At 43.4% G+C, this 27,800-nt stretch overlaps 1 protein-coding gene across 8 annotated transcripts; it reads left to right on the forward strand.

The window, feature by feature from the left end:
* Positions 1-921: 921 nt before the first annotated feature.
* Positions 922-27,706, forward strand: PACSIN3 (protein kinase C and casein kinase substrate in neurons 3). Of its 8 annotated transcripts, none has more exons than XM_081021160.1 (11): positions 922-1,320; positions 20,003-20,103; positions 20,514-20,670; positions 22,085-22,320; positions 22,618-22,773; positions 23,498-23,673; positions 23,900-24,020; positions 24,435-24,568; positions 25,333-25,398; positions 25,873-25,960; positions 27,382-27,706. In XM_081021160.1, exons 2-11 carry the CDS (start codon positions 20,050-20,052, stop codon positions 27,394-27,396), a joined length of 1,203 nt encoding a protein of 400 aa, XP_080877286.1. In that variant the 5' UTR covers positions 922-1,320; positions 20,003-20,049; the 3' UTR covers positions 27,397-27,706. The 8 variants fall into 8 exon arrangements, with proteins under 8 accessions (XP_080877286.1, XP_080877287.1, XP_080877285.1 ...); XM_081021155.1 differs by having other exon boundaries at positions 928-1,320; positions 25,873-26,033; XM_081021157.1 differs by lacking the exon at positions 922-1,320 and adding an exon at positions 1,642-1,663 and having other exon boundaries at positions 25,873-26,033.
* Positions 27,707-27,800: the final 94 nt, after the last annotated feature.

A 27,800-nucleotide genomic window follows, 5' to 3' on the forward strand; every position in this document is an offset into this window, starting at 1 on the left:
GCATAGGAAGATACCATGGCCTTCAGAAAGGGTGAGTGGGGAAGGGCTGTAGCTCAGTGATAAGAGCACATGCAAAAGATGAAGGCGAGGGCAGATCCCAGCTGGAAACCCCAGAGAGCTGCTGCCAGTCTGTGTAAACAGCACTGGGGTAGAAAGGCTAATGGCCTGGGTTGGTACAAGGCAGCTTCCTATTTAAGATTTCTGGTTTCTCTTCAGACAAACATCTCAGTGCTCTGTTCCTGGAAGCCAACAAACTGGCTGTTTGTGCCCAAGGGAGAAGTGGGGCAGCAGAAAAGGTGAGTCGGCTGTTCCAAGAGCGCAGCGCCAGCGCCAGCAGCCTCGTGAAGGAGTTTCCTCACGGCAGTGCCGAGCCCAGCAAACCACTAAAAAGCAATCTGGGAAGGAGGACGCCCGGGTGAATCACTGCTTTCTCCTCTTTTGGCAGGGAAAAAGCCCCACAGCCCTTCGACAGGCTTTGCGAGTGCGACTGTCTGTTCCCTTTTTGCCCCATGGCAGAAAACCCTCCGCCTCGATATCCCCGGAGTCTCCTCGGTGCCTGCTTGTTGCTTCAGCCTGAGCTGTGCTCAGCGGCTTAAAAGGAAAGAGGAGCGACAGGGCCTGCACACCGCACTGGTTGGAATCCCTGCTCGTGTGAGGGCTGCGCCAGAGGCACGCACTCTCCACATGTGCAGAGGCGCTCCCACTATCCCTCGCCTGTCCCGACTGAAACCCGGCTCCTTCGGAAGCTGAGCCCCGGCTGCGGTTATGCGAATATCACCACCCCATTTCCCCATCCCGCCGCTTTAAATGTGGCCAGCTCAGCCTCTCCTGTTGCTGCTGGGCAGGGCCTCCCTTCATCCCCACGACGACAGCGGGATAATTGGATCAGAAGCTCCCTCCCTCTCGGCCCGAGGCAGGAGGGTGGAGGGAGCCTTCTTTTTCTTGCCCAGCGAGCTCGCGCTCCTCGCTCGCTCGCCCGCAGCCCAGGCCTCTTTGCGCGGGAGTCGCGCCGCGCTCCCCTTCGGAGGTCTCCGGGGGGCTGCGTGGGTCCGCCTACCGCCCGGGAGGCGGGCCGGCCTCCCCCCTCCCCAAACGCTTCGCTGTCCGCTCGGCCGCTTGAAATAGGGGGAGGGGCGACGGAGCGAACGAGAGCGAGAGTTTGCGCCGCAGGAGAAGAGCGAGAGGCGGATTGATCCGGGCAGGGTGGGCTTGGCGAGGAACGTGCCCAGCCTTTCCCCCCTCGGACGCTTCGCTGGTTGATCCCGGCGAGCCCCAGGACTCCTCTCCGAGCGGGAGTCTCCGGAGCAGCAACTTGGAGAGGTAAGTCTCCTAGTAACCTCCTCTCCCTGCGGGCTCCGCTCGGGGGCTGGACTACTCGCAGCGTCTCCAACAAGAGCCCATTCTTCTAGCAGGGAAAAGAAAGGGAGATTCTTTTTTGGGTCCCGTGTCCCCCCCCCCCCCCCAGTTTTGGGAGGGTGGGACCGAGGAGGTAAGTTCCTTTCTTGGAGCTGTTCCCGAGCAAGGAGCCACAGGATCCGTTCCCTTTTTTGCTGCGCTCGACCTCCTGCTCTGCGTCGTGGAAAAGGCGCTCCGAGCCCTTTCGCCTCGCCAGACAGAGCGCGATTGTCCTCTTCGAGGCAGCAGCTGCGGCAGCTTCGAGAAGGTAACGCAGCAGCGACTCTCGAGGGAGGGGGGAGGATAACTGAGTCGTCTTTATTTTCCTCTCAGGACGGCTGGCGGGCGCCCGGGGCTGCTTTCGCCCTCTTTCCACCGTCGTCGTCCTCGCTCCCCTCCTCCTCCTCCTCCCCCGTCAGGGCTGCTGCGCGTGCGGAGGCGGCGGGGCGCGAGCGCGCTTCGGGTCTCCCACGTTGCTCTCTGCGGACATTCTTTCCGCTGGATTGCGCGGGGGCAGGTAGGTCGTAGCCTCTGTCCGGGGCGAAACTGCCGCTGCCGCACCCACTTCCAAGATCTCTCCGGTGAAGGAGAGTCGGAATGGGGGGCGGGGAGGCATGGGTTTCTTATAACGGGTGGGAGGGACAGACGCGCTCGCCAACTTCTTCAGTTTTAAACATTAGGAACTAAGGATTTGGCAGCGTTCTGAACAGGTTTGTTTCATACTTGTGCTCCTCTCCCTCCTCCTCCCCCCCTTTCCTGTCATCGCCAAGGCCGATAACTTTCGGGTGGGAACCCCTCTGCTAGGGAGCACCCTCGTCTGATTGGTGCGGAACTGGGCTCGGGCGCGGGAGATAAGATGACAGAGCTCCTTTGTGAAGGAGGATCTGGTGCGAGCTGCTTCCCACAATGAAACTGGAAGCCACGGGCCTTGCAGGGGAGTTTAGCAAGAGGGGCTGCCAAAGAGAGTAAAAGCCACTAGGATCCTTCCCTCCACACTTATCATTCCCCCCTCCGCCATCTACAACTTGATGTTTGAAGGTCTGGGTAAAAATGCTTCTGCTTAGCCACCAAAATGAAATTTCCTCCAGCAGGAGATGGCTGAATATTACAGTTCTGGGCCGATTGGAATTCAATTTGTTTAAAAGGTGGGGTGCCAAATAAGAGTATAACACACAATTGCTGATATCAAACTAAGTCATACTCTGAGTAGAGCATTTATATTATATTATTGGCTAGCTTATACTGTAGTCTAAAATTTAGTTGTTTGTAATATATAGATTGGATTTTTAAACTAATTTAGTATTTAAAGCTTTGGGAATTCCGACTGGAAAGAAGGAGTGGGACAGTTTCAAGCTGTATAGCTTGTATACTACAGAATTAAAATGGAAGTAGCAAGCATTGCCAGCAGAAGGTGAGATGCAAACAGCTGCAGTATTACTGCAGTTTTGTGCTGGGAGGAAAAAGTGGAAGGGAAGGTCCCCTTGTAGATGCTGAGGATATTATCTCTGTACGGTTGAGTGGCATTTTGTTGACGACTGAGGTATGGACATGCAGACACCAGGGGTTGCTCTCTGAACCTGTGTGATCTTGTTACCTGGCTCCACATATATTTTTATTTTGGGTAACTCTGTCTATGAAGGAAAGAAGCTAATATGCTATGCTGATATTCTTGTACAGGGAACTTAATACTGGATTTCTGTTGTAGCAAGAGAGAAAAGACCATCTGTGGTTTGTCCTTTCTTGGTCATGGAAGAGGTCAGAAGCTCCTCAAAGTAAATGTCAGAGGAGCTTTGCAAGCTGTACAAACCGTGAACCAGTATAACAGCTTTCTGTGCCAGCTAAATTTTCCCTACTTGTTGCACTTAACACGATCTATTTATTTGAAGGGCTGGTCAAAAGGAGGAGGGAGAAAGCCACATGCAGCTTCAAATTTGCCCTTCTGGATTTCTCATACAACAGATGGCTTCCAAAAATCACAAATACCAGGGACAGTAAAGTCAGCCATGATCCTATTTGCATGGAAATGTGTGAGGTTTTTACCGATGGTTAATAATATAACTCTCAAATGCCTCCCATAGTATTAAAGAGTTAAAACCTTGCTTTAAAAGGCGTATGTTCATTCCACTAAACTTTACCTTGAATAACATTAAGAGGATTTGCAATTATGAAGCAGAGCGTTAAACAAATGCTGGATAGAACTGACTGTTTCTAGGTGTGAGCCGATTGCTAGGTGGAGCAAGAATGGAATTTCTGCTACTGCATTACAGAGCTAGATGCATTGTGGCTCAGGGGAGGTTTGTTTTGCCTCTGGGTCTTCTGACAGTTCTGGCTGTTGAAGAAACTTAAGGGCTGCTTAAGTTGACACACATAGTCGCAAGTTAGGAAGTAGAAATGTGTGAAATGCACCATAACTGTCTGCTCTGCCATCAGTCTGCCATCAGTTTTGGCTATTTTATTTTTTGAAATAGTCTTCTTCATACAGAATAATCCCTTCAGCATGCCAAACACAAGTGAGCCTTGCTGCTTCACAAACCACTTTGATGTCTGCTAGGTGTAGGACCCCAGGTACTGTGAGGTATAAGATTGCTCCTCTGTTTCTACCAGCTTGACTTCTACTCTCTGCAGAACCATGTTGCTGCTTGCCAGTGTATGGGGGAAACTAGAATAGGCGCACAAACTTTGTGGATTGTAGGACGCTACAAAGTTAACTAGTAGTTTGTCTCTGTTCCTTACACCTTAACTGCAATACTTCTTCAATATAAATTGATGTAATAAACTCATCCTGGAAACAACTGGAATAAGGGAAAATGAGACAACTATACTAGGCTATTTCCAGAGGCACAAGGTAGCTTTTGGCATGATAAACTGTGATACTCAGTTCTAGGTCAGTCTTTGGTGCTTCTTTGCACTGTTAGCATATGTAATCAAGTAACTGATATCTTAAAACTTTGCATGTTTGGGGCCTCCTGCTCAAACAGACACCAACCACTGGTTTTATCACTTAGCATCACCCCAGCAGATCTGTAAATCTTTAAAGCAGGCTGAATACACCATTCTAAAGCAGATATTTCCTCTTACCCTCCTGTCAGGAGACCTAACATTTTAGGCCCATTTACCAGGTTTAATTGAAATAAGGGTTGAATTCCTTTATCTTCATATGCCAACTTGAAACATAGTTTGATTAGCTGAAGAAAAACATCCCGGCGGAGGGCACGTTTCACTGCCTTGTATAGCAAATGGGTCAGTTCCTGACCTGGGAGACCCTGGAAGCCCTAGAAGCTCAAAAAGAAGTCATAACATGTATAGCGGCATTTAGGAATGGAGCATGTATGTGTAGTGATGAGTTTAAGATAAAGAGGCATTATCTTTTGCAAGTTACTATGCATGTATTTGTTTATTATTTGTGCCCTGCTCTTCACTGAATGGTCCCAGGGTGAGTTACAAAAATAACACAGTTAAAACAGGGACAAATATATATTAAAACCAGAAAATAAAACAACAAACTAGCCAATGACAAAGTGAACAAAACAGCACAGAATAGTAATGAAGGAGGAGGAAAAGCACCTACCCAAAAAACACCCTATTTACAGAGGGGTGACCCCCAATAAGGAGCTTCCTGATGCTGCAATATGCCCCTTGTGGGGGGTTGTCATCCCACAACCAGGACATCTTCTGGACCAAAGCTGCCATATTGTGCATTTGTGTGCATTTCATAGCTTATGCTGTGCTTATGCAGTACATACTTTGTGCACTGGGTATCCCAAGTACGAAAGTAATCAAGTGCTTGATCTGTGTGTCAATAGTGAGAAACGTAAGTGTGGCCTGTACTGATTAATATATTTGAAGAAAACTGTGACTAATCTATCCTGTTTTAGTACAGTATTGTAAATCTGTTCTGCTTTAGCATTGTAAATGTGTATCCTTATGCCATTCCTCCTCTCTCTACCGAACTCCTTTCCTAAAAGACTTTTTCTCGCTGGAGAAGATAAGCTTACCTTATCCATTCCTGCTGAATGGAATGCTCTATTACCCATTTGGAATGGTGGCTTTTGGCTTCAGTGAGTGGGCAAGGGAAGCTGCCCCAGGGAAGCTGTTGGAATGCTAGTAATAGGAGGGTGGTTCTCGGCCTTACTGCCACCCAATTATTTTATATGATTTGCGCTGTATTTGTGATGCTCTATTGTTTTATTTTGTTAGTGTTATTTATCATTTGCAAGCCCCTTTGCAGTTCATTTGAATGAAATGTGGCATAGAAAAAATATAAATCAAATCAATCAAATCCTGGCCACTACTGCCTACAAAAAAATCACATTCAGCATGGTAGGGTGATGACACTGGACTATTCTACAGGGACACATTTGGCAAGTTAGCGTAGCCCATGCTCTCTCAGCCATATTTCCACATTATTATATAGGTATAATAATGATACTCTATACCAGCAACACATTGCAAACTTGTGGGATCACTTTTCTTTGGTATGAGGTTAAGAGTTGAAAGATCATGAACTCTGTCTTTATTGCTACATTTTTGTTTTTAGTAGACATATTAGTGCCTGTTCACAGCCACACAAAAATCCTGAATGATAATAATGTGGGACAGCAGTCACTTCTCCACCAGGAAAGACCAAAAAAGGGCTCAATTAAAATTGAATCAGGAAGTTCCTTCTCCAGACTTCTCTTTGTTGAACTGAGTAGCTCTTCTTCTTTGAATATCAGTCGTTGTTATTATTTCATTCATTGCTTGCAAACACTGAAATGTGGGAGCAAACCTGACTAAAGCAGCTGACTAAACAAGTGCTTTATTTTTTAACAGGATAGCTGGGGATTATGGTCCATTTGTGAGGTGCTGCTTCACTTGTGAATTGTACCTCAGATGCTCCAGGCTAAACATGTAGTGTAAGATGAACCAAGGCGCTAGCCTCATTCTGCAAATACGCTGTGATTTTTTTTCCATTAAAAAAAACTTTTGGGTGCTTTAAATAAAACTGAACTGATCAGTGCTGCCTGTCATTAAAACAACATTCTTCTAGACTTGAACTAAACATGCCCAAGGCACTAATTGCATTACTTCCAACTTCCTGATGAATTCTAGAGGTAGCCTGCCTAGTATTCTCCATGCTGGGTTTGTTCATACAACACCTGGAGACATATTCTTCCTGCATAACAAAAACATTTCAGCATTTAGACAGAGATGGATGTTAGAAGGCAAGAAAACTCAAGCTCTTTCTGACCAGGATCTGACATTAATATGTTAGCAACATAATATGATAGTACAGTATTAGTGTATGTCTTCTGTAGAGATGGATATGTATCAGTTGGGTAAAAGCTGAAGTACAAAGTCAGCTATTGGGAATCATACAGAACAGCAAAGATGTCTTAGGGCAGCAGCTATTACTTTGTTTACAAAGCTTTATAGAGGCTTCAGTAAAATCCACCTTAAAGGTGAAGGCCTTGCTATAACTATATGGGAAAGCTAAAAACAGTGTTCTGTCCTATGGAACTCAGTTGAACAGTTGAATTGCTCATACTGATGTTCTTATTGCCTGCTGCTAACCTTTAATGCTTGAAAATCCGTAACAACTTTCTGTAGGTATATTTACAATGGTATAAATAACTAGACATGGTAGCTGCTTCATTCAAGAGCAAAATGTTGAGTTGAATGAGGTGACTAGTGAAGCTATACAGGATTTTCATTCTTCTGTTTGATTCTTAAACTGCATTCTCAGTTATACGTTGTATGGGTTGAGCTTCTTAGATTATCAGTTAAAAAACCTATTCTGTTTTCCAAAAAAAGGTGTTATTGAGATGCTGTATTGCGGGATTCCAGATCCTGAGACTGGATATTCTGTGAAATACTTTTAATTTCTTTTTGAGGGACAGAAAATAAAGAATTTCAAATTTAGACTGAACTGGAACAGATATGCTTGTTGCTTATACGGTTGAGAAGCTTGCTTCTTAAGTGGCTGTGCTTCCTTTAAAACCAAGATGAGCACTCTGTGGTCCTCCTGATGATATTGGACTTCATCCCCCAACATGCCTGACCATGGGCCATGCTGGCTGGTGGGAGCTGTGGGGCCACAGGTTCCCCATCGCTGCTGTAAAACAAGGATGGCCAGCTGGTGACCTGTGAGTGACCTCCTGAAATTAACTTTTTTTCAGGCCCCTATTAAATTTCAATCATGATAATAGTAACATATTTTCTAAAGTTTTCCTTTTGAAAAGGAAACAGTTTTCAAAAGTTGCAAGATGTCATACTGCTATAAATACAAAAGCTAAAGAGAGATGCAGTTCTCGGCCATGTGCGCTATGACTTTGGAGCCCTTACTGTTAGATGATGCCAACTATGTTGCAGGACCTGAATGCAGTGGTACCTCTGGATGTGAGCAGGATCCGTTCCGGAGCCCTGTTCGCATCCAGAAGCAAATGCAACCTGCGCGGGTCGCGATTTGCTGCTTCTGCGCAAGCGCATGATGTCATTTTGACCGTCTGCGCATTCACGAGCGGCAAAACCTGGAAGTAACACGCTCCGTTACTTCCGGGTCGCCGCAGCGCGCAACCTGAAAATACTTATCCCGAAGCTGCTTCAACCCGAGGTATGACTATACTGATAAAATGTTCAGACTAACCTGCCAAATAAATTTCGGGCCCCAGCCCACCATCTGGAGAGTATAGTGACTCCTGAGACTATAGAAGTTGGCCTTCCCTTCTCTAACCTTTACACTGACATTACATGGGTATGGATTGCTATATGTGGTGTAAAGAAGGGAGAGGTCAGAATACTGGCAAGCTGCCCACATCTCTCTCTAGTCATCTGTGTCAGCACTTGCCTCGCATAATCCACAGCCTTCAAAAGAGGTAGCTGAACACAGTATTGACCACACAATGCCTCCTACACAGTAGTTTCTAGTCAATTACAGGGCCAGTTTCTGCTTGCTAGTACTGAGCTGTCATATCAGTAGACTAGCATAGGGTAGGTTTAAATCACTGACATCAGAACTATACTAGAAAATATATGGGATTGACTTAAAAAGTGTTTTTCTTTTTATTTACAATGTTGTAGTGTTCACTGTTGCTTCTGTAACGTGCCTTGATGATGCAAATGAACTGCTCTGATCGGTTGGTAACCTTTTACGTAACTAACTTTATCACAAGTTAAGACAAGTTCTGTGTTCTACAAGGTCTGAAAAAGCCATTCTGGGAATAGGCTTGGTAAATATCTTAAGGTCACACAAAAATGAGAATGTAAGAAAGGTTGTCTATCATCTATCTATCTATCTATATCTATCTTCTGTTTTCAGATGCCCTCTAGCAGATAATAAGCCTAGGGCAGGGGTCAGCAAACTTTTTCAGCAGGGGGCTGGTCCACTGTCCCTCAGACCTTGTGGGGGGCTGGACTATATTTTGGAGAGGAAAAAATGAACGAATTTCTATGCCCCACAAATAACCCAGAGATGCATTTTAAATAAAAGCACACAGTCTACTCATGTAAAAACACGCTGATCCGTGGGCCAGATTTAGAAGGCGATTGGGCCGGATCCGGCCCCTGGGCCTTAGTTTGCCTACCCATGGCCTAGGGTTAAACTCCTTAACTGATTTGTTGTGTATCACCTAGGGCTGTAGAGATTGATGGGATTTGCTACTTTTCAAGCCACTTAGTGTTTGTCCCATCCAGCAGTTTACCTTGGTAATCCTCAAAATAAACCTGGCAGGCCAGTATTACTCTGCTCCCATATTAGAAACGGGTGAGAAAGATGAAGCTGAGAGAGAAGCTCTTACTAAGGCCAAGCAGTGAATTAATAGTGGGGCTGAGCATTGGACTAGAGATCAAGCTCATTGCGTATGCTCTTAACCTTGCACAGTGTAAAAGTGTGTGCCTCAGCATGTCTGATACTGGTTCTAAGGCATGTCTGCACACTCATTGGTTCTCTGGTTTCAGAGCATCTCTTCCTTAGTTCCTGATGTGTTTGGATTTTCCCTAAGCTTGACTTGAATAATCAGTCATATGGTTAATGTTAGATTTTTGAGAAGGTCCACTGTCATAACAAGTCACTTATATAGCTGTTTATAGCAGAAGAGCCTGACATATCAGACCCCCAATATTGTATATCTGAAGTCCATAGTGGAAAATGTTTTGTTTAATCACAAGTGTTTATAGCCCAATGGTAGCTGCTTTTTCTTTAACCATTGCATCAAACAGCCTTTTGCCAATGCCCACTCCTTCCTCTCTCCACTCCCCAGTAAGATTGAATGAAAACCGAGGGACATAAAGATGGTGTTTCGAAGTGGTTTCGTCAGCTTTGATGTGCATTGTAGCCACCATGACCTATTTCAAAATTAAACATTGATTGATGCTGGTTTAAACAGGTTTTGCTTCAGGTTTAAGTGTACTTGTTTGGCTACAGTTGGAATCCTACAAAAAATAAAGTTTTATTGGTGAATCTTAACAGTTGAATTACCAGCTCTAGAGGAATGCATAGCATGCAGTTTGTCTAGTCTCCTCTCATCCTGATCAACTTTTTAAAGTGGTTAACTATCAAGTGGACTTTGCTCAAAGTCTAAACTAATTTCTTCTATGATGCTCCTGCCCATTTTGTTGCACACACTTCTTGTGAGCTTGTCTTTTTACTGCCTGTGCTTGGGAGTAGGGACTGTGAAACAACAGTGCAACCCAACATTGGCATTGTTGAGCTTAGAGGAGGAGTTCTTTCTATGTACCTTGATAAAGAGTAGGAAGTAATCTGCAGTACAACGTGGCATGGCAAACATCTAAGGGAAAGCATACACCTGTGTTTTCAAGTTGTTTCTGTTTTTGTCCCCAGCCTTTTCCCCTTTATCAGTGTGTGTTCTCTTCTTTGCTGCTCAAGATTTCTTCAAATGACTAGTTTTTCTAGGCTGAAGTCCTTGGCAGATGTCTACACCTGGATAAGGCAATTGCTGAAGGCTATGGGTGGTTCTACTAAATCACGTGACCTGCTATGTATAACTTTATACAGAAATTGCTCTCTGTATATTTGCTGTGTGCTTTTGCCAACATCTAAATGGAGTTAGTTGTGGTGGAGAACAGACTTAGTGATCCCAAACTGGAAGCATCTTGATAAGTCTTGCCTGTGCTTATAATATGTCTGACAGAGGGCTGCAGAGATAGTATCTGAAACAGAAAACCTGGGATTAAAAGACTCTAATTTTACAGAATGCACACTAGGGCTCTTCTTCTGGAGTGAGATCATGATTCTCCATGTAGAAATGGGCAGGGTGTGCGAGGGTGTATGGAGAGAAACAATTTGCCAGCAATACTAACTGGGTGAAGAAACATTCTGAGGAATGTGCCTATAGGGTGGTAATTACATTCTCAGAAACCAGCTATCAGTCTAAAGGGTTTGGGTTGTAAACCCGGCTAATGCTAGCAACATCCTTCCACTTGAGCCCATGAGCTCAGCGCTTTTCAGAAAATGTCAATACAGTGATGACAATTTAATGCATATAGTGCAAACTTTGTTTTGCAGTTCTAGAATATTGTGACAGAAGCTGCATGGCCAAGAAGGGAGTATACTTCCCACACCAAGATTCTATTTTTCGTATAACACTATCTTCTGTTAAAAATTAATGTAAATATTTGTAATAAAACAAAGTAATGAGGAGGAAGCATTATTTTGCACAGTATTGTGTGCATTACGCAGGCACAATTACTACTGGAACCAAGTGGAAATCAGCAGTGGACCAGTTTTAAGAATTGCCAGCTAACTTCCTTTTTTCCAACAGGGATGTACCACAGTTAGCTCCTCATGCCCATTGTTTTGAAAGGGACATTGGAACAGTGTCTTGTTGGGGGGAAATAACACAGTTGCATCCTGCATTCCTAAACATTAAAGCTTTGGCAATGTGGCGAGGAACATAATTGTGCTATAATGTCATATTGTTTCTGTGAGCTGTTGTATGGCTTCAAACAGTCTTTTTTCAATATGTGAAAAAAATAAATTGGCACGTCTGGAAAAACTGTCTAGCTTAACTTTCTCAGATGGTCACTTTTAAGTTGGTTTTGTTTTTGTTTTAAATGGGGGAAGAGTCAGGCAAGCACATCCCACATGCAGCTTGAGGTGGTCCAGAACCCCTTGGTTCTGCTGATCGGCATGAGAGGGTAAATAGATAACGTTATTAGATCAGACTCTGGTTTTATGATGTGCCAAACCTTTAAAGCAGCTGTGGTTGATGGGAGTTGGAGAGCACCAAACATTTGGAAGGCACCAAGTCAGCAAAGGCTGTTCTAAAGCAAAATTCCCATGTGAAGCATGGGCTAAGCAGATCTGGTTGGTGGCATCTCACTCTAGCCCAGGACAGATCATAAGGAAGAAAGTGGCATCATACGTGGTTAGAGGCATAGACTGCAGAGGAGTGAAAAGCTGTTACTGGCAACTTCTCAATCAGTAGGAAGATCCAGATATAAAACATACAGAGATAATAATAATAATAATAATTTATTATTTATACCCCGCCCATCTGGCTGAGTTTCCCCAGCCACTCTGGGCGGCTTCCAATCGAGTGTTAAAAACAATACAGCATTAAATATTAAAAACTTCCCTAAACAGGGCTGCCTTCAGATGTCTTTTAAAGATGTCCATGTTGCACAGCTGGAAAGTTGAAAGCTTTAGGACCTAATGGGGGGAAAGTACAGTGAGTTGGAAGGGCACCTCCAGAGGCTCACAGAGGCTACGCTTTGAAAGACAGCCATCATTATACTTTTTAGAATGTAGCTCTAAGTACTGTACTTGGGATTTTCAGAGTAGTTACTTCCATTCCACTGGCACTAACCATCCTTCGAATGTTGTTTCTATTTGAGGACTAAATGGTACATTTTGTTTAATGTTGAGAGAGCTGATAAATCAGTTAAATCTGCACTCCTTTCCATGCTGAGGGAAATGTCGTCATCAAGGTTGTTTTTCATAATTTACCATTTATTAAGGAAAATAATAAAACACAGCAAATTAGTAACTATTTGTTATGAATCATGCCAATTTTTGTAAATCAATGCTCATAAAAACGTTCTGGTAACATGTCTGAGCCTATATAAATTCATAGGTTTTTAACTCCATTCTGTACTTTCACTTTCAACAAATTTGAATCAATATCTTAACATCTATTCTTTCTTTCTTTTTTTAAAAAAATTTATTAAAGTTTTCTTGGTTTACAAAGGTATGCACAATGTTTCTTTTTTCAAGTTACATTTTCCATAGGTCAGTTTCATCTGTTGAGACATTAGGGTTACATTAGGAAGAAAGGGGGGGAGAGATGGAGGGGGCAAAGGCGAGTGGGGGTGGGGTCGGGAGGCAATGTTTCTATTTTACTTAATGTATGTGATGGGTTTTGTGTCAGCGTCGCTTGTGCGGGTTCTCTTTACTATTCGCTTGTGTTTCTTTGCTGGTGAGAGAGGTTGGGGTTGGCCTCGGGTGTGGTTCCTTGTTTGTGATTGGCTGTGTTGAACTTTGTTTTCATGTGTGAGTGGGGTGGGTAGGTGTTTTTTTGAATCAGGTTAGCCGTATTGATTTGTATGCTGTTGGTAGATTCTTGTCGTTGTCTTGTTGGGCTGTGTATGTGATAAAGGGGAGCCATACCGGGGTGAAGGTATCTTCTTCTATTTGTCCGCTTGTCAGTTTCAGGTTTTTCATGGATGGTGGGCCCTCCCGACTCAACTCTTCCATCTGCTGTTCCCAGGCATGTCTCTCCCCGCACTCCTTTTCCCCTCCCCAACCAAAGAGGCCTCTAAATTCTGCAGAATAGACTGGTGTACAGCTGTTGGTCTCTAGGGTTCTACTTCTGGATGGCTCTGAACTTTGCCTTTCATGTTGTTTTGGATTTTCTTCTTGGAGGAAGTAATTGAGTAAACTAGTTAATAGCAGCAGAAGTGTGAACAATGAATCTCTCCATCATCAAAGCAGAGGAACTGATTACAACGAGTAACAGAAAAATGGAGTTAGAGTAAATACCCCCCCTTTCCTTTCCTTTTGCTCCATTTTATAATAGCTACACCCCTTCATATTAATGAATCCCAATAAATGTATCTCTGTCTTCACAAAGTTTTTTTTTAAGAGTTTTGTTCTGATATAATAGCTTGGAAGTCCCCCCCTCCAAAATACAGTGGGTACCTTGGGTTACATAACGCTTCAGGTTACATACGCTTCAGGTTACAGACTCCGCTAACCCAGAAATAGTACCTCAGGTTAAGAACTTTGCTTCAAGATGAGAACAGAAATCGTGCTCGGGTGGCGCAGCGGCAGCAGGAGGCTCCATTAGCTAAAGTGGTGCTTCAGATTAAGAACAGTTTCAGGTTAAGAACGGACCTCCGGAATGAATTAAGTACTTAACCCGAGGTACCACTGTATAGGGATTATTATATCAGGCAGTGTTCACCTGGCTGGTGCTTTGAAGTGCTGGAACACATTCAGTTGTTCCCTGAGTACATCGGGCACAACTAAAGGGTAAAAATGTATGTTCTGTATGTTAATAATAATAAACAGAGTTGTCTGGTAGTCTGACTGGGAAACTTGCTTGGGTACATGCCTGAAGCAAATATTGAGTGCTACTAAACCTAGAGCAATTTCTACATTACGGAAATAGGTAAAAAAAAAAAAAAAATCCTCTGCACTGAAAAGAACCACGAATCTTCACAGTGAAACAAGTCATCAAACTCTCCAAACTGTAAATAGGACTTGGTGGCCAATATTCTCTCTTTTTTTTTTTTGCAGTGATTCCTAGTGTAAATAAAACACATTAAATATAGTTCCACAAACTATTTTAAGTCTGTAAATATGTTAAAAATGAAATATCCATTTGCAATGGGTTGAAAATTATAAATTTTGCCCCATGGTTTGGTGTTTTGTTTTTTGGTTAATGCACAATTTTTCTGCTCTACTTGGCTCCTCTTGTTCCTTGGCTAGGGCACAGTACACAGATTGTGTCATCATTGTTCATAAAAGCACTTGTAATCAATGAGAATGCCATGGCAAATAACAGGAATTCTAAGGGAAACATGAGGAATACATGCAGCTTTTGCTATTTATCCAGTTATGTCTTTGGTTCAGTTGTTTTAGGAAGAGGTTGAAGAATGTATGAATCATTTGCAATTTATCAATTAAAGCCTCAATGTGTTTGTGTTTGTTGTGCTACAGTAGCTTTTCCCCAACCCAGTGCCCAGTAGTCAAAAATATCTGGAAGGCACCAGATTGGGGGAGGCTGCATTATAACACGAAAGGTTTAAATATTGGGGAAACTATCTGACTCTGATGTAAGCTGCCAAATAGGAAAGCAGGACAGCCAAGCTCTTCGAGGCTTGTCTAGAAATGAATGGATCCTGTCCTCTGAGGGATGGTTTGGGAATGAACTCACTCCTCCTACAACATAGAGACGGGAGGGAGCAGATTGGTTAAATTTATTGAGCTGGAAGTGATCTGGCTTTCATAAGTAAGTTGACATTGAAGTTAGAAATGTACATGACACAAATGGCAAAATGCTTTGAAAGTACTGAAGTACTGTAATACAGCTGATTCATCTGGAGATGAGTCAGGAGAAGTGATACCATTACATATTAAAGTTAAAAATACCCCACCTTCAGCTGATGAGGGTGGTAACAAGCAAATATTTAGCTGTGAGCACATATGCTATAAAATGGTACTATTTAGGTGCTTGGAGAAAGCTGAGGATTTATTCTCTCACCTATTTCTGCATTAATGAATTAATGGTGTCTTTTCCTTTAGATGTGGCACATTTGTTCACTTTCAGAGATAATGAAAGAAAGGTAGAAGCTGGAGAGCTCTAATTTCTCAATTGAGCAATATCTATCTTGTTTCCCCCTTGGATTGAAGGCAAAATAAGATGTATGGTTGTCTGTAGAACTGCTGTGGACAGCATTCTGAATAAATTGGTGTCTGTTGGCAATACGAATTACAGTATCCTGAAACTAAGAAAATTATATGCTTAATGTTAGAGAAACATCTACGGAGTCATAGCTTTGGAGACAGGCTGGCTAAGCATATAGAGTCTAGTACAGATTTTTGAGGTACAGAAATATATTGGGCCCATATTACTGACTATCAGGAGCACAGAGGAGTGTTGAGTCTTTGATCTGGCAAGCTGGTCTGTTTACATTGGAGACATCCAATATAGTTCCATATGCAGTTATTAACTGCTGGGAGATTTAAGAAGCTGAGTGTCCTGAAATCCCTTAGGTTGATTCTTCTCTGCCTTGCTGTTTTGCTAAGGTTTCTGGTGTGGAAATGTCATCTCCTGCTTGGAAGATGTGTCACTTGTGGGACTGGAACACTTGGCTAAATCTTCTCTGAAACTGGATCAGGCATTTGAAATAGGCATAGATTCCAAGGGAGAGGCCGGGAAATGCTCGTTCCTGGCTGCTTTCTCAACCAGGTGACTCTTCCTTAGGGAGTGCCCCCTGGACAAGGAAAAACACCCATTGCACAAGTGTGCATGCATAGGATTTACTTGCTGCTGTTCAGCACAAGAGCAACAGCTCCTTTGTTGAATACTAGCTTATCAAGCTCCTCTTCAAAAAGAATACTGTGTTTAAAAGCTTTACTGTGCCATAGCTGCAGCCCTCGAAGTGAACTTTGGGTCACTCCAAAAATGTGAGTACTAGTGTTTCTTTATGTGTCATCTTAAAGGCCCAATGGATTAACTACAGGTGGCGGCAATGCAAATCTTAAATTTAATCTAAGCAGTACAGGTATTTCCTGTTGCTTTGCTTGTTTCTTTACTGAATGATGACGTTTCTTGCTTTTTGTTTTCTTTGTTATTGGTGTCTGATTTGCATTGCGTGCAATGTACTTTTGTTGGTTTGCTTGATTATATTAAGTCTCAATAATACATTGTAAAATCTAAACTAAGATTATTTATAATTGAAGTTGATACAGAACAGCCTCTGCTCCTCACCACAAAGTTTGTCATTAGCTCTTGGTGGCTGTTGCTCAGTCACTTGTGCTCACATCCTGGCTAGTATTGTAAGCAGGTCTTCTTGTGACACAAGGTGGCAGGGAAGATAGAGAACACAGTGGGGACCTGGAAAGGTTTCTTGTCTTGGAATACACTTTCCCAGAGGTCTACTGAAAGCTGGCTTTATTCTTGTTTATTTGCAGAATAATTAATATTAATAGTATAATCATGACTGTGGGTAATGTGGTTTCAATGGAGTGATTGAGAAAATATTCCTGAAGTATGAAGAGAAAGTGAGTAATGAGTAGGTAGAGGGTCCTGCAGGTCCTAAGTAGAACCATGTCAGGCTGGATCCCTTACTCCAGTTTGGAAACACTGGAACATGAGATTATCCCAGTTGACAAACCTCATTGGACTTTGAGCCCCAAGTCCCGTAAAGATTACCTCTACTTGCTGATGTGCTGTATGTTTGGATGCAACATAGGGTAATAAAATACATTAGCTTTTATCTGGTCACAATAGGTTGGATACCCTGTGGGCAGCATGTCTATTGGTGTGTGCTGCTGCCAACCACAGAGGCACTGAGTGGTCCTGTTGGTGGAAAAGCTTCAGATGGTTGCACTTTTCTTAAACTTTTACTCAAGTGCCCAGGCACCACCTGGGTGTATTGAAGGGTGGTGCACAGGGAGAGGTTCTGTTTTCAGTAAACCTATACAGGTGGATAATATATAACCATCCCTCAGAGGACAGGATCCATTCATTTCTAGACAAGCCTGGAATGTGTGGGCATGTGACGACAGCAGTCCATATGTTTCAAAGCTATAGGTCAAATAATTCAAGTAATGAGGAATTCCCCCCCCCCCTAAAATTCTGGCTTGTTCTGTGTTTGCCTCCCAACACAAACATTCTCAGCGTTAACTCTAGAAACTGAAGAACCAGATGCTTTAATTTGTTTGATTTGGCATCTTAAAGTCATTTAAATAACCCCTGAGCTGCAGATTCGGGACTATGTTTTTTGTGAATTTGGTGTTACAGAATGGTAGCTTGGACCTAGAGTTTGTATGTTCAAAAAACAAAAGAAACTCAGACAGGGAGAAAGTGCTTATAATTTGAGAGGGAGGAGGGTGTTGGAGGGGCACAGTTACTATAGTTAGAGAAACTCAATCCACTGTAGAGGAGTTAACCTTTCCCAAACAAGTATATTTAAGTTCTTAAAGCAAAAACAAAAAGACTGGGCTACCCCATGGGTCACTCCTACTTGACTTCTTAATTATTACATTCTGGGCTCTCCCTAGTTTAGCTCGCAAGGAATCAGCAGTTGTATAGATGTGTTTAATAACTTAAGTGGTCCCTGTATGAGCATCCCCACATGGTGCTGTGCATAAGTCAATATATATTCTGCCTGCAGAAGTTTGCAGCATTGCTTGGGGCCCAGTCGGAGCAAATCCAGCTGGGTAAACTTCATTTCCTAGCCCTTCAGATAGAAGAAATCACTTGTTGACTCAAATTATGTGGAAGCTGAATTTTGATTGTCCAAAGGATATTTATTGTTCAGTGAGTGTTGTTTTTATTTAAAAATGAGATGCATCTTTGAAAACCATAAATAAACATAATTTTTATCTTGGCTGTAGGATGCCCAGAGGAGGAAGTCAGGCAGATTAATTGGGGCAGGTGGGAGAGCTGGGCTGTGGGCCAGTGCTGCCTGGACAGGGGATCCATGTTTGTGTTGGCTCCTTCCGGTTGGTGAGGAGCTGTTGCTTTGTACAGCTGTCCTGACTGGGCCTTTTCATACCACCCTGATACTTCTAAACTCTGGGGTAATATCTTTTTACAGTAGGACTTGGCATATTTCCAGTATATTTGCTAGAGAGTGACACCTTGGATTGCAGGGGGTAGCTGCTCCTGTTGCTATATTTGAGAGTGCCCCTCCCTGGATTCTGCTGAAACTGAGAAGTACACTCTGGGTGAGAGGGTTTTCTTAGTTGACAGATGCAGTAGCTGTATTTGAGTCAGGCCAGTGAGAATTGGCTACAAAGCTGCGTTGACTCCACTTTTTCCAGTGTACTAAGCAAGCACTTTAAGAACCTAGAGACGTCCCTTCCATCCCTTGGTATCTGGCAGCCTTGTGTTTGGGTATGTAAATCTGTAACGAAACTGGGACTCTTAAAACGTGTGTGAGGGAAAGTGAGCCTAGTTTGTTGGGACGGAGTCTTTGGGCTTGCTTGGTAGCTGATTTAACTTCCTTGGTGGTCAGGTGAGCTAGGGCTGTCAGAGTTTTCAGTACCTAAACCAGGAGCATGCATTTTAAAAACACTTTCCCACGTAACAGGAGAGGGCCGATGTGGCAACATAGCAGTGGCTTAATCTCCTTCTGTTTGGGTGCCAGTTTTTCTCTTAAGGATCTCTCGGAGCATTCAGTATCATGGAAACTATTGCCACAAGCGTTTGAAGGGAGGATGAAACCCAGTCCTTTGTGCCATGGGAGCTCTGCCTTGCCATGGGAGCAAGTTGGATACCTTTCCAGGGTGTGGGGCAGCTTTTTATAGCAAGGAATGTGCAAGAGGCAATGAGCAACAGTCAAGTGTGTCCATCAGTCATTAACCATGAGCTAACCTTTATAATGAGCTATGATAATGGAATCCTCCTGTCACCAAAACAGGCTGTGTAGGGTGCCTGGGAACCTCTATTTTTGCTGTATACATTACATGCATGCCAGCTGAGACCACTGACACAGTCTTACTAGAATTGTAGTGACTAGATAAGCATGTGTATATTGTCGAGTGAATATCTAGGAAAGTGAGACCAAGGAGGTGGTTTTAGGGTAGCATGACCAGTGCGCCAGAACAATGCTATAGGACAGAGCACAAGAGGTGGGGGTGCTAGGTGCCACTAAAATTTGAGAGCCCAAAGTCTGCCACTGGAGGCTGCTAGGGTGAAAAGTGAGCAAATGCACTACAGTGTAGCCACTCTTGTGGTGGTAAGATATAACTATTGTCTGCTTAAACCCAAGAGCTCAAGCGCTGACAATATTATTTTGTTCTGTTAAACAGCTTGGTAAGTTCTTTTCCTCCCAGAAAGGGAACAACCAAAAGTCCTTTGATAATACCGTAAGAATCAAGGCAGTCTGCAGAACCTTGGAGATTGACTGATGACATTAGCTTTTTGTAGGCAATGTAGTAATTTTGAATATGACATAGGGGCTTGGATGTACTGAAATGACACATCTAGTCCCTTAAAAATCTATATACAGTGTTCCTCAGTGGATTCAGCTGTTGCAGGAGCAGCTTCCAGATTTCTCCCCTGGGACAGATATCCCTTACCAGAGATGCCTCCCACACTCCTGACTGTGAACTGAATTGGAAAAGTAGGCAGCTGGGGTGAATGTGCCTTTGTACACTTGGGCATGTCCCAGTCTGGCCCTAACCCAACTCCTCCCAGCATTACGGAAAAGACTTGTCCTGTAAGTACTTTGTGCTACTAGTGGTACTTGTATGTGAAGATTTCCCCCACAAGGAACCAGAAGGCCTACCTCATTCTTGTCCCTGTAGATAGTGACCAACATTCCTATATAATGGGGCTAGCCTGTTTGGGTTTAGATGACACTCTACTTTTCAGTGTCTCATTGGAATTGCCATGTTCTGCTACATATACAGTTATTTTGCTTTTCTTCCCAGCTGCTCCAAAATCTGCAAAAATTCTCTGCTGCAAGGAAACCAGAGTGATGTCATCAGAAGATGATACTGGTGGGGAGGCACCCAGTGGCAGTTTCTGGGAGGTAAGAGAGGGCAAGATGGAAATAAAAGGGTTCACCTTTGTCTAGAGTCACATAGGATGTGCTAAGAAATACTACATCAACCTTGGTTTCAGTACCTCCTGGCAGAGAAGTACTGACAGCAAGCCTAGGACAAGTTGTCATTGGATGCCCCCTTTTTTAAATGGTTCCACGATCCTTAGTGCTGAATAATAATAATAATAATAATAATAATAATAATAGTCCCTGGAATGTGTACATAACAGACAAGCCAGTTACCGCCCCGCCTTGCTTGCTCCAGCTGAGAATTTGGGTGGGGTCCTGGGATGGGAGTGAACCTAGAGCTCAGAAGCCTTCAAAAGGCTTGCCTGTTCTGCCTAAAGATATATCTGAGATGTGTGCAAGAATGACTGATGGTGTTAATCTAATTTCAGCCTGGCAACTACAAGCGGACAGTGAAGCGGGTGGATGATGGCAGCCGGCTGTGTAACGACCTTGTCTCCTGCTTCCAGGAGAGAGCCAAAATTGAGAAGAGCTATGCACAGCAGCTAACAGACTGGTCCCGCAAATGGAGGACTGCTGTGGAGAAGGGTACAGTAGAGAAAGCACATCACTCAAGATGGAACTCCTGTCTCTTTAGGGAGGAGGAGGAGGGAAACCCCAACACTTTGAATTGGCTTGCCCCCTCAGCTAAGAGTTAATGAAGTAGAGGTGCTGACCTGGCAACCATGAGCAAGATAACATCGCATCTTGGGGTTAGGCAGGGAAAACAAAAGTTAATAAATTTGGAGAGGAATGTTTAAGGGGAGAGAGAGGACAGAAACCTTTCCAGATGTAGCAAGGATATAGTAAAGGATTAGATTTAGTTTGGAGTGTATTATGGGAAAAACTTTTTGGTTTTCATGTTTGTTCTTCTAAGTGTCAGTATAAACATTTTTCTAGTATTAAAGACATAACATAGTCTAATTGACATGTGGCCGGTATGCTCTATATTTCCCCCTTTTTTATTTACCTACCCAGCAAATATTTAACTATTTATTTGTTGGGTTATTGTGAGGTTAAAATATTTTTTTTAATAAAAGAAAATAAACGTGTTATTTGTTCCATTTTCCACTACTGTTGCCATGGCGGAATCTGCTCTAATTATTGTATAAGAAATGGCTTTGTTAAAACAAGTAAAGTGTCCCTTTAGCTGTTGGACACTTGAGTTCAAACCTGTTTGATTGGCTGCATGACCCATGGAGCTGATCCCTGAAGGAGGCAACATTGCAAGCAACACCCCTTCTTCTGCTGTTCACAAGATACTTTGACAGGTGAGTGGGGCAGCTGCCTCACAGGTGGGTTGATCCACCCACCAGTCAAAAGTTGGCTTGCGGAATGGAGGCATGGATAACCATCTGACCTACTGGGCCAAAACAATTCCCCATCCCTCGTCTATAGGATAAATTCTGAGGGGAAGACAATTCTACTTTCATGGCTTTCAGCTACTGTCCCATTAACTGAGTGCTAAGTGCCACACAGGTCAGAAGAATTCATCAGCCCACAGAATCTGGTCAACAGAAAGACTTCCAGGAGGAGCGGAGGAGCAAAAAATAACCTGGCACAGTGTACTGGGAAGGCTATGTGTGATGGTAACAAGTAGGCGATGAGAGACTTGGGTGCAGGTTGGAGGACTGCCAGTACAACTCTGGATGATCATTTCTTGGATTATAAAGATGGGGAGTCAATCAAGTCTTTATGCAACAGAGACTGAGCAGAAGTTTGTTGGCACACACTCTAGTTGCAGTTACCTAGGGTTGAGCTCAACAAACTTTCTGTAGGAGGCAAATGCACTGTCTCACACTACTATCAATATGTGTTCCTCCCACGCAGCTCTTTCTTTTTGAGCAGTAAATGTACTTTTGAGATAGATGACTTTGGTAACAAACAAAGCCTGGCTTCCAAACCTGGTTCCTTCTGTACTTGCATAATTACATTGCCATGTCATCTTTGTTGGTTCATCTAGGCCCTCAATATGGCACACTGGAAAAAGCCTGGCATGCATTCCTGACAGCTGCAGACAAACTTAGTGAGATCCATCTGGAAGTACGGAACCGCCTGGCTGCTGAAGACTCGGACAAGATTAAGGCCTGGCAGAAGGAAGCCTACCATAAACAGATGATTGGTGGCTTCAAGGAGACAAAGGAAGCAGAGGATGGATTCCGCAAGGCCCAGAAGCCCTGGGTGAAAAAATTGAAGGATGTGAGTAAGAAGTTGCAAGCAGGAGATGGGGGAATAAACAGAATATCAAACATCTCGATAAGCACCCTTGGAATTATTTGATTAATCAGCTTTATGGTCTGGGACTTAACAGATGGCAAAACAGCTCAGTCAGTCTATTGTCCAGCCTCATGTTGCTGGTCATAGGTTAGGCAGTGTTGAGATGTAAATTGTACTTTGCTGCGTTCCTGCCACTTCCTCTTGAATACAGCTGCTTGTCTCTGTATGTGATGGGAAATAACACTGCTGATACATTATTCCATATGACATCTCTGTTAGGTGGAAACTTCAAAAAAGAATTACCATAGTTCTCGTAAGGAGGAAAAGACGGCTCAGACACGCGAGAATCATGCCAAAGCCGATTCCTCTGTATCGCAGGAGCAGATGCGTAAACTGCAGGAGCGTGTCGAGAAGTGTGCTCAAGAAGCTGAGAAGGTAGGTAATGTTGGAAGGTGGTACTTTGGCCATTGACTCTCTTAAGATGAGGGAGAGTCCTAAAAGCAGGAACAAAAATCAGGGCCTTTTCTGTGGTGGTCCACCTGCCTGTGGAACAGTGCCAGGGAGTAGTTAGGCAAACTCTGTCACAGATCTCTCTTAAGAAGACTTTTCAAAGCTTTTTTAGAATGACCTTTAGAGATTGAAAGGTGATGGCAGCAATTGCTGGTTTTGTCTTATTTTCATGTTTGAATACAGTGTGATTTTATAGTTGTATAATTGTTTTGTTTTGAAAAGCATTTTACTGTTTGTAAACTGCTTTGTTAGGTAACCAACCAGAAAAGTGGCATGGCAGTTTAAAAAATTAAATAAAAGAAACAAACTTGATTTTGGATCTTTGTCACTGACTAAATTCTGTGGGTGGAGAGGCAGCCCAGTGCTTCAATGGATAGTCCTTTAATCAGATGGGCCATTGCCCTTGGCTGCAGTATTTGCTGCCCCCTAACCAGACAGAGAACTGAGAAAGCATCAAGGCCCTGTTGAGCCCCTAAACTGAATGGTGCTCATGGAAGAGAGCTGTATAAGTCAATTACTATACTCTCATTCAACTGGTAAAACTAAGAGAGTAACCAGCAAGAAACATGGGTCCCACCTTGGTCCCAATACTCCTGAGCATTATAGGCAGTCAACAGCTCTCAAATGTTTTGTTTTTGGTTCCCTGCAGTGCAAGGATCAGTATGAGAAGATGCTGGATGAACTCAATCGCTACAACCCTCGGTATATGGAGGACATGGAACAGGTCTTTGAGGGCTGTCAGGAAGCAGAATGCAAACGGCTGTGCTTCTTCAAAGAGATGTTCCTGGATCTGCACAACCATCTGAACCTATCTACCAATGATAGGTGTGTGTGTGTGTGTGTGTGTGTGTGTGTGTGTGTGTGTAAAAGAGGGCTTCTCTGCCCTTATTGCATCCTGTGGGATGAGAACTATTGAAGGTTTTTTCCTCCTTGTAAGGCTACATCTCCTGGTACTATAGGAACATATTTCTGTTTGTCCTTTCCTTACATGCCTATGTAGCTTTCCAAACAGTGTCCCTTATGCTTGTTGTGTGTTCCTTCATGCCTGCAGCTTCCATGCACTTTACCGGGATTTGTATCAGGGAATAATGGCTGCAGATGACCAAGAGGACCTGAAGTGGTGGCGTCAAACCCATGGACCAGGCATGGCTATGAACTGGCCTCAGTTTGAGGTAAGCCATCTCTCTCTGGTGGGAAATACTAGGGAACTTGCCCCCTTTAGGTTGTAAAGTAAGTCATGTCTTGTATCATCCTGCTGAAATCAGCACTCACCACTATTTCTCTATGGAATAGAAATGAGATGTGTAATATACCTGGCATGATAGGAACATGCAAAGCTACCAGCCCAGAGTATTTGTCAATCTAACCAAATATTGACTACACTGCACTCCAGGGTGTAACCTGATCCATTTTTAGTGGAGTTGTCTGGGATCAAACCTGGGACCTTGTTCTGCAAATAAGCAATAAATTCCCCTCCACATAAAGGATGTCCATTGTCTGTGTTGGATGGGAGGCGGAGAGGAAGCATTCAATTAATCTTCTGAAATATTTTTGGAACTAGGGACTGATAACTTTCTCCCCTCTAGGAATGGTCTTTGGAGACACAGAGGCCAATCAGCAAGAAGGAAAAAAGTGGGAAAAGCGGTGAAGATGTGACTTTGACTAGCATTGTGCCTGCAGGTGATGGTGTGAAACAGACCCCTACACCGACAAAGCAAAGGCAAGTTGCAACCTGTAACACTCGGGTTCGAAAGCAGAGATGGCAGTGTTATTGCAGGATGGCTGACTCACCAAAAATGGGTATAGCAATACCTTCTGCTTCCTTTTGAGAATATGAATTCCCAATAACAAGAGCATACAGAGGCTAGGCCCTTGCAAATTTTGAGATAAATGTCATAGTCTAATGGAATGCAGGGCTGCTGTTAGACCTGCTGGAAGGGCAGAAGCTATGACTGGCACTGTGCCTCTCCTCTGTCCCGCCCTAATGTAGCTCTGCCTCTGCTTGTTCCACCCATTAGTCTCAGAGTGAGGATGCTGGCAGGATTTTCCTCTCCAGCTGTTGCTGATCTAAGGGAAAGAAGAATATTCCTCCAGCTGCAACAAAGGCAGTTCTGGATTCTTGATTTGCATCTGTTCACTATGAAGAGAGATGTCAGCTAGCCAGGCCCTTCTTACTCAAACACAGTTCATGTTAGTTCTACAGTGAAGTTAGTAGGTAGCAAACATTCTGGCTTTCGTAGCTGGGTGCTTTGCATTCAAAATCCGACCAGATGGCATACTGAGCATGCTGGTCCAGTGGCTGTTGGCACAAGATTACAAAGAAGGAAAAGACAAGAGAAGTACAGGAAATAATAAATTCCTATCTTAACCTTTACTGCAATGTAGAGTCTGCTTTTGTTAACACGAATATCACCGGCAGTAGCTATTCTGCAGCATAACCTTGCCCTTTTCTCAATTTAAAAAGGCTTGTTTGCCAATCCACAGGTATTCATACCAGGAGGAGCAAAACAGTCACTTCTATGATACCCTGAAGGCCTCGGCCTGTATGAAGTTAGTATGAAACTTAAGACTACTTAGGGTACCTGTTTCCTTGCTTCTCCTTTGCTGTAGCTTCTTAATACTTTCTAGTTAAGGAGATGGGCAGTGTTAGCACACTCTTTTTCAATTTCTCCCAAATAGACACCTTTTTAGCTTTCTTCAAATAGACCACCTTCTCTCTACCCTGATTGTAGTCACTTAGGGCTTTTTAATGTAGTTATTTCCAGAACTGGTCAATGTTACTGGAAAGATTGTGTTTTTGAAGACCTGCTATTCTGCTCATTCTCTTTTTCTCTCCCCTCACTCCCCCCCCCCCCCGGCTAATGGTGACTTCTTTGCCTTCCATGTTTTGAATCTTCCTCTTATTTGTTCTTCTCCTAGAAAGATGCATGATTTGGAAATGGGACGCTTTAAATAAAGAAGGACCTTTGGGTTTTAAATGACCTTTCTTTCCCATTCTTCCTCTTCCCCTATCCCCTTGCACAGTGGAGGGAAAGAAGAAATCTCAGAGTGGTCGGATGAGGACACTCCCAAGAAGCGCCCAGAAGTCAATGGGCATGAGGACGACATAAAGGTACCAGGCGTGCGGGTGCGAGCACTGTATGATTACGCAGGACAAGAGGCTGATGAGCTGAGCTTTAAAGCAGGTACAAATGCACTAATCTTCTAACTTGCTTGCTAGTGTGCTTCTGGGGTATGGATGGAAATTTTCCAGTAGGACCTGGATGGCCCCAGGACGCCTTTTGCCCAAACACTTCGAGTTTTCTGAGAGAATTCTATAATAAACCAAGCCATTTATGAAAGGGGTCAGCAGCATGCTAAGAAATTGCAGAGAGAGAAAGAACCAATGGGGCACTTTTTAACTACTGGGAAAGACGGAGGATAGATGAATTACTTCAAAGTTCTTCCAAAGGGACAGGAAAAGGCATGGACTTGCTCCCAATGTGGGCTCTGTGGTATGAGACTCTGAAGGAAGATGGCAATTGCTTCAAGTTGCTATTCCTTCTTTAAAAATGCTTTTATTAAGTTTTGTAGATACAGGAATATAGTGGCAGAAGATAGGGAAGAAAAGAGTCCTACCCTCCCTAGATTCCCCTAATCTGATGTGAGCAATTCTCATCCCAAATTGTCTTTCCATAGAAGTCTTTGCGTTCCAGGTGGGCAGAAATCTTGTTCTTTTGTCTCAATATCTGAAATAAAACATGACCAGATACCATAAAACGTGTTGGTTGGTTGTTCATTTCTTCTGGCATGTAATTCGTGAGTCAATTTTTCCATTAGCGCCAAGTTCCATGCTTGAATATTCCACTGCTGAGTTAGCATCCAGGGATCTCCAATGCTTGGCAATAGAGATGCTGCTATTCCCGAGACTTCCTGTATGTAGCTGGGCCTGGCCATTTGTGTTCCATTTATTTTCCATGCCAAATACACTTCAATATACCAGGACTGTGTTCCCTTGCTCAGTGGCGGTGAAAGCAGAGCTGCATATTGAGAAATAACACGTAAAGGGGAACTTGGGAGCAGGAGTCTTTCACGAGAAGCTGGCAAATTCTGGAACTAAGCAGTGATTTAACATAAAACTTTCAGCATTATATGCCAGCCCAGATGGAGAGGCAAGTCATCTGTTGTCACCAGTGACATAAAATGAACGTTATCACACACCTGTTTCTCTGGATGGTTGTGTGCATGGTAATGCTAGCCTTGCTCAACCATAATGGCTTTGTTCCAGTAGGCCACTATAATATAGTTGTATGGAGAATGAAGGCTAACACTGACCCTAAACTCGTTTGGAAATGAGACACAAAGATTTCAGTGGAATTGTTATTAAATAAGTGTGCATGGTATCTCAACCTTCGCTTCACTTCCATATGTGCGCATTGCCAGCATCTCTGGAAACCAGAAGGGAAAAGAAAGCAAGTCTCATTTCATTTTAGTGAATATCTAAACCAATGAAACCTTGCCTTGTTATTCATTCTGAGATTTTTCTTCCTCTAGGTGAAGAGCTCATGAAGATCAGTGAAGAGGATGAACAGGGCTGGTGCAAAGGCCGGCTTCAGACCGGTCAGGTTGGACTATATCCTGCTAATTATGTTGAGAAAGTCATTTCATGATTGCTTCCTCCCTTCCCCCTTAAGGTGTGCACCCTGCAAGCATTTTCTCCAGAGGTCACCAAATCATTGGCCTCCAACTTGCGTCTAAAACCATGAAAACAATCTGGAACTTTCTGAGGACACTCTTATTGTAACCAATGCTTCCTTTTAAACATCTAGAATTATGGTGATGATTTTTTTTCTAATAAAGGTATATAAAATTTTCTGAATCCTGTGCGTTATAATGGAATAGAAGGTGGAAAATGCCCCGTAAAGCGCAAAGCACCCAAACTCCTTTCCTCTTCTGTGCAGCGATTCCAACAA

This window comes from Podarcis pityusensis (assembly GCF_964106645.2).
Source record: "Podarcis pityusensis genome assembly, chromosome: 1".
Classification (NCBI taxonomy): Eukaryota; Metazoa; Chordata; class Lepidosauria; order Squamata; family Lacertidae; genus Podarcis; species Podarcis pityusensis.